General features: G+C 56.3%; 1 protein-coding gene across 1 annotated transcript; it reads right to left on the bottom strand.

Moving 5' to 3' along the window:
* Positions 1–335: 335 nt before the first annotated feature.
* Positions 336–9,984, bottom strand: NDST1 (N-deacetylase and N-sulfotransferase 1). The gene is made up of 14 exons (XM_068205920.1): positions 9,105–9,984; positions 8,072–8,554; positions 7,769–7,856; positions 7,391–7,545; positions 6,144–6,329; positions 5,636–5,764; positions 5,295–5,477; positions 4,869–4,965; positions 4,600–4,723; positions 4,256–4,430; positions 3,879–4,049; positions 2,933–3,042; positions 2,092–2,194; positions 336–1,986 (listed from the first exon to the last, which is right to left on the bottom strand). The coding sequence occupies exons 1-14, from the start codon at positions 9,612–9,614 to the stop codon at positions 1,867–1,869; spliced, it is 2,634 nt and encodes an 877-aa protein (XP_068062021.1). The 5' UTR covers positions 9,615–9,984; the 3' UTR covers positions 336–1,866.
* Between the last annotated feature and the right edge of the window lie 202 nt (positions 9,985–10,186).

Genomic DNA, 10,186 nt, shown 5'->3' with positions numbered 1-10,186 from the left:
AGTGGGGAGGCAGCAGACGGGCCGGCAGGCTCGGGCAGGCAGGGAATGGATAATGGGGCAGGGGGGAGAAGGTAAGCAGGGACCCCCTGGCCCCCCAGTCCTTCCCCAGTGCTAAGGCAGTCGGTGCTGGATGCTGTCCCAGGAGGAAGAGGCTGTGGGCGCTGTGCAGCGTGCATGGATCCAGGACTAGAGAGCTGCTGCCACCTCGTGCATGGAGAGCTGCTCCCACACACCCCCTTCCTAAACCCCCCATAGATGGGCCCAAAGGCAGCCAGGACCCCCAGAGGCAGGACTGGGTCATGCCAGTGAGGAGAGACACAGGCAACAACAGCAAATAAAACCAGAGCCCCCCCATTTATTAGCAGTTGGTTCAACAGGACCTTAAACCAGTGCTTGGGAGCCTCCTCCAGCACAGCCCCCATGGCCCCACGTGCGGCTACAGGGGCTCCTGTGGGACATCCAGGTGGGAACGCTGCTGCCAGCGGGGCCCCTCACGTGGGGAGTGACACATTCACCCCACTGCCCTGGCCCCACTCGGGCAGCATCCTGGGCATCGCATCCCCTGCCATGGAACCGCTGCCATCCCACATCCTGCGGGGCAGCTCCGTCCAAGGGGCAATGTGGGCCCTTATCCCGGTAAACCCACGATGGCTCAGTCTCGTCTGCCAACAATCCCAGGGCGTGGGAGAGGCTGCAGCTCTGTACGGCACCACTGGTACAAAGATGTGTCTCCCACTGGGAAACCGTCCCGTTTCCCCACTGACCTTTGTCCATGTCACGTCTAACCACCAAAGAGACCATGTAAAACCCTCGGGGTTTAGGTACAAATTCTGGCACTGAAGAAAAACACCTCCCTGCAAAATGGGAACCAAATGAACACCACCCCCCCACCCCCGTAAAACCCAACATTATTAAAATACTTTCGTTTTTAATATTCAAGAGGTTTGAAGTTCTCAGCATTCTTCTGATTGCCGTTATCCCAATGTCTGTTCTGTCCCCGAGCTCTCCTCCATGCCAGGGTGTGCTGGGCACCACTTGGCCTTACCACAGGAAACACCACATGTGTACAAGAGTGCAGGAAGGGCTTGGGGGTCATGAGCATACCTTGACCAGTATGCCCAGACCAGCATGCCAGCCCCTTCTCCTGCTAGGCCACATTCCCACCACACTGCCCATGGAGGGGGAGCCAGAGGTTGAGGAGCTGGAATATGATGACAGAGATGACAAAACAAATGGTGCCCCAGTCTTTGAAAGAAAAATCCACCTTGTTCTCAGCTTTTCCAAGTAGGTGCTGGAGGAATCCAGCAAACTCTCCTGTTTCCTGCCATGGGGCTGACGGCAGGAGTGGGTCTGTTTTCCTCTGTGCTTTGGGTCTTCATCGGCCCCATCCCTCTGCTCCAGCTCAGCAAAGTCACCACCAGTGCACCCAGAACAGCTCCTCCACCCTCAGACAAGAAAGTGAGGGACAGCTCTGGTGCGGCCCTCAGGCCCAAGACAGTTGGAACCCATTTTGAGCAGAGAAAGGGGGAATTTGTGCCACTTCCCTATGCCAGAGCAGGGCGGGAAAGGACAAGGAATTAAAAAGGAAAAAAAAAATGAAAGAGATACAGGTGTGAGGCAGGCAGAGAGGTGGAAGCACAGGGATTGCAGAGTCGGATTACTGCTCAGACAGCCTCCAGTGGAGCCCTGTGCTCCTGGGGGTCCTCTCCAAGCCTCTGGTGCAGCCATATGCTCCTGGGGATTCCCTCCAAGCCTCCAGTGATGTTGTGTGCTCCTGGGGTCCCCTCCAAGGCCAGGTATTGCTGAGAAGGTCCTGCTGGCACAGGGTCAGCCCCACTCAGGTATTGCTGGGGGGGGCAGCAGCAGCTACCTGGTGCTCTGCAGCTCCTCCCGCAGCCAGGTGGGCAACGTCTGCCCCATTTTGTACAGGAGCTTGGAGAGCTCTATGTTATGGTCCCTGTAATAGTCTCGCAGGAAGGAGCGTGACTGCAATGGGAGAGCAAAGAGGAGCGTCAGGGGAACCAGCCTGGAGCTCACCACCCCAGCACAGCCCTACTCAGGACCAGCCCAGGAGGCTTTCTGCATACTCACATCTGAATCCATCTCAGGGTACTTCCTCCCTTTGCTCTTTCCCAAGCATTTTGTTTTCCCTCCATCCAGAAGCTGACACCAGAATCCTTTCTTTGGATCAAACCTGCGAAGTGAGAGCTCTGCCTCAGCCCTCTTATCCTCCTCACACCTTCCATGGACATCCTGTCCAGCAGGTCCCACTGCTGTCCAGCCCTGCACAGGGCACTTCTCCACCTCTGGAATCCACAACCCAGCTAACACCTTGTCATCAACCCCCTGGTACAGGATTCCCCCTGCAGCTGTGCAATAAGCAGTCCACCAAGGCTCATTCACTGCCCTGTTGAGGGAGCACAGAGTCTACCTGGGTTTAATTACCATTTTCTGTGGCACTTTTGCCCCTGGATGCCCTCAAGTGCCCCATAGCACCTCGGTGGACACATACATAGGCAAGCCCTGGCAGAGGTAAATTATTATTTCTCTAGGAGCTCTGGAGGCTTCCCACAGTGGGGTTTAATGGAAAGCTCAGAGCAAGGTGACACTTGCAGAGGTGCCACACAGCCAGCAGCTGCTCTCAAGCATTTATGAGGAGATGGAGGGCTCAATACCATCATCTGTGTCACAAACACACTCCTGAAATCTGCTCCAGAAGCCCAGGGCTGCACTTGGGCTGCCTGGAGTGACCTCACTGTAGTGTTTGGGTAAGTCTCAGGTGAAAGCTCAGCCTCATCAAACTCAACAGCAGCTCTGTGGAGAGGCCCAGGGCTGGGGGCTGCTCTGGGACAGTGCTGGGCACCCCCAGGGCAACACACTGCATGGGAGCAATGGCAGGGTGGAGGAAGGAGAAGCTGAGGGAAGGACTCACGCCAGGGTCTTGTGATAATCGATGAAGTTGGTCACGCCAAGGAATTTCTGGACTGTCTCCATCACTTTGGCGGGTTCTGTTCGGAGCAGCTTGCCATCCAGCACCAGGATCTGCAGGGAGCAAGAAGGGTGAGGTGTCACTGGCTCCCAGCCCTGCTCTCCTGAGGCAAGAGGACACCTTTACCACACCTTTGGTCATCTCAGAGCCAAATCTGCCACCAGCCTGCACAAGGACACCTGCTAAATACCAATGTGCCCTGGTGCTCCCTTACACTGGATGCTGGAAAATGAAATGCAATTAAAGCCACGGCCAGGACCCACCCAGGACAACATCAGAGCTTCTGCTCAGGGCTACCCAACCCACAGGCAGCTGGGATTGCAACACAGCAATTACACTAGCAGCAGGCAACTAATAAGACTTTATAAGGTTAATCAACAGTGGAAAAATCATTCAGGGATTGATCCCATATCTCCAGCAGTGCTGCACTGTGTGGGTCACAGCAGGGCTGGCATCCAGCTCCCATTTTCCCTGCAGACAGCTTGAACTATGGGCAGCTTCACTTGCTATTTTTGTCCTGTTCGATGCCATGGTGACACCAGACAGGGCAGCCCCAGGGGTCTGTGGCCAAGAGTGAGGGTGAGTGTTGGGTGACCCTGCAGAGCCACCCACAGCCTTCTGCCCCCACTCCCACTGAACCCTGCTGTGACAACCCACACAAGGCCATCTTTCTGTGTTATCCACCACCAGGTCCCCTTCTTGCACAGCACCTCCCCTCTGCCCCTTCTCCAAGTACTTTTACTCCTCTCCTCGTAGTTTGTAGGGTGCAAGAAAAACAGCTCCCATAGGAACAACTCCACAGCGGACCTTGGATCCAAGATCTCTTTCCCCCCCATCCTTGCTTGGGGTGAGGGCTGCCACTGTAGGACTGGGGTGCTGCCATCCCTACCTGGTTGGCGTGGTAGCTGTTGAGCCAGCGCTCGATGTGGGTGGCGTACCAGCCCGGCACCAGGCAGCGGTTCTGCAGGGTCCGCAGCTTCGGGGCGGCCTCGGGCCCCGCCGTGATCACCTCGTGGAAGGTGTACTTCAGGGCAACCAGGTCATCGTGAGCTCGCTGGTGCTGTCAGGCAGGAGCAAGGCAGGTTTGTCCCCAGGGTAACCCAAATCCTGGGCTGCCCACAAGGTGCAGCGGCTCCCAGGCCACCACGATGTGTCCTCATGCATCATGTTCAGCCAGCTAGCATGGCATCCACAGTCACCCCACATCCCAAACCAAGCCCACCATCCCACAGGACTGCCCAACCCAGGGGAGAGGCAGAGGCTGACCTGATACCAGGAGTAGGCTCGATCTGCAGGGTTGATGAGGATGGTGATGATTTTGGCCTTGGACAGCAGGGCTGCAGCTCGCCGGGGAGCCACTTCAGAGTCAAAGTAGTTGGCACTTTTCTCAAAGTAGAAGTCAGAGGTGGTGTTGGAGGGGATGGGGAAGAATTCCATGTACCTGGGGGAGGCACAGTGTGAGGCTGGCAGACAGGCACCAAAAGATGGCCCCAGCACCGCCCTCACAGGTGACATCTCAGACACTCAGAAGGGAAACCTCACAGCACCACTGCTCGCCTTCCCAAAGTTATGAGCACTCCCAGCACAGTCCCCATAAGGCAGAGACCCACCAGTCGATGCCCTTGTGATAGTTGTGTCCATTGAAGAACTGTATCTCCTCAAAGGTCTCTGAGCTGGGGTAGTTGCTGCTCAGGTCTGGGTGCATCCCCAGGAAGAGATAAAGGGCAGTTGTTCCTTTGGACAGACAGAAAGAGGGAGTTGACACAGGCCAAACCTCCCTCCAAGCTCTGCTTCAGAGCAGGAGGGCTGACAGAGGCTCTTTGGGGGGTCCTGTCAAGCCTCCCAGCATGCTCACAGAACTGAAGGTGAAGGGAAGCACCTGTTTTTTGAGGCCCAATGATGAGAAGCTTTGGGAATCGGTCACAGGTCTTTTCTTTGGACCAAATGTCCTTGTGTCGTTTGTCTTCACAGGGATCCTGAAACACAGTGTGGAGGATCAGAGACAGAGCCTGGATGGGACCCCACACCACTGCCCAGCCCCTCCTGCCTGAGCAGACACAGGAGAGGCCATCCTGCTCAGCAGGCAGGACACAGACTGGGCTTATCTCCAGGTCTACAGGACAAACCCCTTTCTGGCACTGCCTGCAGAACCAGCGAGAGGTGAAAAGCCACAGCTTACCCAGGGAACCAGAAAGAAATCCAGGCTGGACGTTACCTGAGGCTCATATCAGGACCAGCTACACCCCACTACCCTCTCCCAGCACAATAAAAAGGGTCACTCCCACTATTATAGGCACAGGGGTACCTGCCACAGTGGGTCCTTCTCCTCGGAAAAGATCTGGAAGTATTTCTGTGCCAGCTGCACGGGGGGCAATGTCTGCAGCTTCAAGTTGGTCCAGGAGTTGAGGAAGCGGACCAGGTGCTTGAAGGTGTACAAGCCCAGGCGGTCATTGCCATAGTTGGACAGATGGGTCATGAAGATGCTGATCTGAAGCCAAGAGGACAGAGCAGGGGTTAGTGGAGCCTCACCCAGCAGCCATCCCACAAATGGTCCCACCCTGGCTAAGGACACTGGGGACATCTCCCGCAGCAGTGCCAGGACAGCTCTGCAAGATGCCTGTCTGTCTCTCACTGGGCAGTACTTACAGGGTTCAGGAGGACAGTCAGGAAGAGTTCACCCCCATTGATGATTTTGTCCAGCTCACTGGAGCCACCAGGGTATTCATTGTAGAAAATGGTGTGTGTGAACAGGCCACAGGTTTGCCGGGGGAGTACCTGGGGCAGGAAAAAATATATGGATGGAACAGGTGGAAGAGCCAGGGCAATGAAATGGCCACATGGCCTCCTCCAGGCTTTGAGAGCTGGATCTCCTTTCCTTCCCAACAAAAAGGGGGAATCTGACCTCAACTGCTCAGAGGCCAGGACCAGTTCCACTGCCCCTCATCACTCTTGACTTTAATCCATACACAGAGGGGAAGGATGTGGACAGATGGAAATGCCAAGAACTGTCCTCACACAAGCTTCACCCATGCAGGATGAGCAAGGGGGAACAACCCCCTCAAACCGGAGCTGCACGGAAACCACGTCCCGAAGTTCTGGTTTTGGTGGGGGAGGCAGGAGAAGAGAAGCCCCAGAGACAAAGCCCAGCACTCACCATGATGCCGTTGTGGATGAAGCCGCGGCGGTAGCGAGCGGGTTTCAGGTGTGGATATTCCTCTGTGCTCGTCACCCTGATGGACCAAACCTGCTTCCAAGCCTCGTACAGCTGCACATGGACAGGGTACACGCCCGAGTGGTGGGGGGCCACAGCGTACCCCATGTCAGTGGGGATGCCATGCTCCTGCAGAGAAGAGAGTGTGGAATGGGTGACTGTGACGATCCCAAAATCACAAACCAATCCTTCTCCATTCCCAGCTACAAACTGTCTAGTTGTGCCTCTGCAGAGTAAGCAGGGCAAGGCTGTGCCTCTGCATCCTCTCCTAAGCCTGGCTGTCTCCACAAAAGGGAGCCCAGGAGCAGCCATGCTGGGTGGACACCCACTCCTCTGCTTCATTCAGACCATCCTCATCCCTGTCTTCTGCCGTCACCCACAGAACAGCCACAGCCAAGCTGTTGTGTGAAGAATGAGGAGATACAGCTATATAGGTCTGCAGATTGGTTTGTATCAGTAGATACAAAACAGCCTGGAAATTCTGAGCTGGAACATTGCCCATCCTTAGCAGGAAAGACCCGGTCTCTCTCTAATTAAGCAGTTTTAATTATCAGATAATAAATTCAAGTCAGGTTGAAGATCCCTCTCTTAGGCCATAGGACCCAGGATTAATAGGTCTGGCTTTACCAGTTTGGATTTGAGACAGCTGTCAGTCAACCACAGCATGAACTGTGTCAGTGCCACACAAAGGACAGCCCAAGACCAAGCTGAAGGTCAGAGCCTGCCTTTACAACCAAATATGTCCCTGACAGTTCAGCCTGTAGAGGGAGTTTCCATCAGCTGGAGCCTCTCAGCACAGCCACGGTTCCAGGATCCCACATCATCACCCAGCACAGATTCACACGGTGCCAGGCTGAGCATCCCCCTGGGCTGCACCTCTGCATCCCCACGGGGCCGGGCCGGGCCAGGCCAGGCAAGCACGGCTGCAGGACACAGAGTCTCCCCTTGAACAGCCACTGGGGCAGCTCACTGCCACAGCAACGAGTTGGCTGCTGCAGATAAATCCTTTAGCTTTAGGTGCTAGAGTATAAATGGATTTACCCACACAGCTGCAACATGGGGGACACGACTTAACGTCACCAGGTCCCTCTGCTCCAGCAAGCAGAGGCCATTCCCTGGGAATCTTCTTTGCTCCTCTTCTACTATCCTCCCCTCACCACAAGCAACCCCACCGGAAGCATCTTACTCACAACAGCAAATTTCTTATTTAAGGTCATCTGCTCGGCGAGAACCGACTGGTTGTGGAAGAGGTGAGGCTGCATGTGGCTCCACATGTGGGGGAACCACCAGAACTCCTTCACGTAGGACAGCAGCAGGTCATCACCTTCATCCTCAGCATCAGTACCTGTGGCATGACACTTGCTGTCAGCACTGAGCAGAGAGAGCTGTGTGAGCAGCTGGGGCAGAGAGAGGGCCAGCCCCTCTTGGTGGCCAGGTGATGGAAGAATAGGGTGGGTTGCCTGAGGACTCTCCTACAGCCCTGACAGCACCCTCTTTGAGCACCAACTGGTGCCCCAGCACCAGCTGTACAGCACCCACAGGAGAAGCAGTGCCCTTGCCCTCCTCACCTGTGTGGAAGAATTTCCCTGAGTATCCCAGGTTGAAGGTGAAGTTCGGGATGTGGGTGCGCAGCTCGTTCTGTGTGTCAAACAGTGCCTGGGAGAAGGGGAGAGAAAGCAAGGTGTGCTCAGCACGTGGCCTCAGGGATAGCTGCCACATCAGAGCAAGCACCAGTGTCCCTGAGCGCTTCAGAGAGGGGCTCTCAGAGGGACAGGGGAGACTCTGAGGGCAGGAAAGCTCATCTCTGGAGCATCCCTGAGCAAGCACAAGTGTCCAGCCCTGCCCACCCAGCCAGGAGAGCACAGACACACCTTGACATCTTCCACCTTCATGCGTGTGCCCTCCTTGCCCACAAAGATGTCATCGATGTCCACCAGGATGTAGCGGTCAAGGGGCAGAGACAACCTCTTGCCCGTCAGGAAGGAGACAGAGTCCACAAAGACTAACTTGTGCAGCCAGAAGTTGAGGTTGTTGCCGAAAAGCACCCTCTGAATGCCATCGTGGAGGCCCAGGTCCTGCATCACAGTGGTGTGCAGTGCAGCATCCACGCTCATGTGCGGGATGGACTCAGCTGACTTGGTCTTGGCCAGGAGGACGGGCTCGTAGGTGGAGTGGTTGGACTGGAAGACAGTCCAGTCCTCCCCGGGGAGCACACCCTTCTCCACCTCACTGGGGCGTGTGATGTAGAGCAGGGGTGACTTGGGGTTGATGCTGCAGTCCTTCAGCGCCAGGTTGGAGTGGAGGAAGAGTGGGAAGCCCTTCAGCTGGGCACTCAGAAGGCTGTTCTCGTTGGCCTGCATGGGGAAAATGGGAGCTACAGGAGATGGGACAATGGGGACAAGTCAGGGGCTCACAAGGAACACCAACAGCCATGGCAACAGAGGCAGCAGCTCACCATCCCTTGAGATCCAGGTTCTGGGTTCTCCCCTTCCTCTCTGGAGCATGGGGTGCCCCCATCCCCCTCACACACTCAGTCCTGCTCATGTCCTATGTGCAAAGTGCCCCAAGGCTAGGAGCCCTGAGCAGAAGAAGGGCTGCTGAGCAAAATATCTGTTCATGCTTTTGGCAAACCCCAGCAAGGGTCACTGCTGGAAAACAAGTGCTAAAAGCAACTGGACTAATCCCAGAAGTGTTTTTTCCCCCTTCAAAATCTCCAAAGGCCACATAGCCCTTCCAAAGGGAGAGAGCTAAGATGGTGCCCTCTGCTAGAAGCCTGTGCCCCACACCAACTCATGCTGCTTGTAGAAAGCATGGGGAGAGCAAAATCTCTGTGGGGCAGCAGGCCACCAGGGCTCACATCTGGCCTGGCCATGGGATCTTGGTTTGCCCCATGTACTCCCTTACCTTGAAGAAGCCGATGATGCCCACGCCATACTCCACGCAGTACTTGTCCAGCAGCTCCCGGTTCCAGGCATCCAGGTTGACATACTTGAGGATGTTCTCGTAGATGATGAGCGCAAAGCGTCCCCGGTCCTTGTCAGTCAGCGTGGGCATGTCCCCCTTCCCCGGGGCAATCTCTGTCCTGTATTTGAAGCGACTTGACTCCAAAATGGCCACAATCTCCTGGCCCAGCTGGGAGTAGAGGCTCTCCACGAAGACCAGCACCAAGGGGTCCGTGCGGGAGGAGTCGGCCACCTTGAGGGTCTTCAGTGGCAGCAAGCGGGAAGGGGCCACCTTGGGCTCGTCGCAGTCCGGCCCCGCCACGTCCCCAGAGGGCTCCAAGCCCCTTTTCCACCCATATAAATAATAAGCAGAGATGAAAACACTGAGCAGGCAGAAGGCAAAGAGCAGGAGCAACACCACCTGCGGAGAGAGCTGCCAGATACCCCGCCGGGCCCTGGCCAGCACAGTCATCCTTGCATCCGCTGGGTGAGGTGGGGTCCCTCTCCCCTGCCCGCCCCCTCCCCTCACAAGCCCCGGGGAGGGGTAGAAGCAAGCAACCAACCAACAAAAAAATCAGGTAAAATCAAATTGAATACTACTAATAAATTAAAATACTAGCAGGCCGCCTGTGCAGGCTCTCTCCCCTCCAGCAGTCCGGCGTCCCTCGCCGTCTGCTTCATGTCACCATGGCAGAGGCACCAAGAGTCCCCTTGCCGAGCCAAAATTCCTGTGGTGATGGCGGCAGCAGCAGCAGCAGCAGCTCCATGGCCTCAGCAGGGCGAGGGGGCGGCGGGCGGCCTCGGCGCAGATCGTGGTGGGAATGTGGGCATGGCGGATCCCTGCTTCCCCGGCTCCACACGGCGCCCTGAGAGGGAGAGGTGGGATGAGGGCAGGGACAGTGCCAACCTGCTGCTGTTATTTCTGCCAGCCTGACAGCCCCAGCACAGTCCTCACAAGCTCGCCGGCGTGCCAGGGCTTGCCACAAGAATGCTGTGGCACCAGGGATGCAGCAGGAGTGCGGCGCGCAGCCGTGCCAGGGGATC

The sequence above is a fragment of the Anomalospiza imberbis genome, chromosome 15 (assembly GCF_031753505.1).
Source record: "Anomalospiza imberbis isolate Cuckoo-Finch-1a 21T00152 chromosome 15, ASM3175350v1, whole genome shotgun sequence".
Lineage (NCBI taxonomy): Eukaryota > Metazoa > Chordata > Aves > Passeriformes > Viduidae > Anomalospiza > Anomalospiza imberbis.
This window is presented reverse-complemented; position numbering and strand designations above follow the sequence as displayed.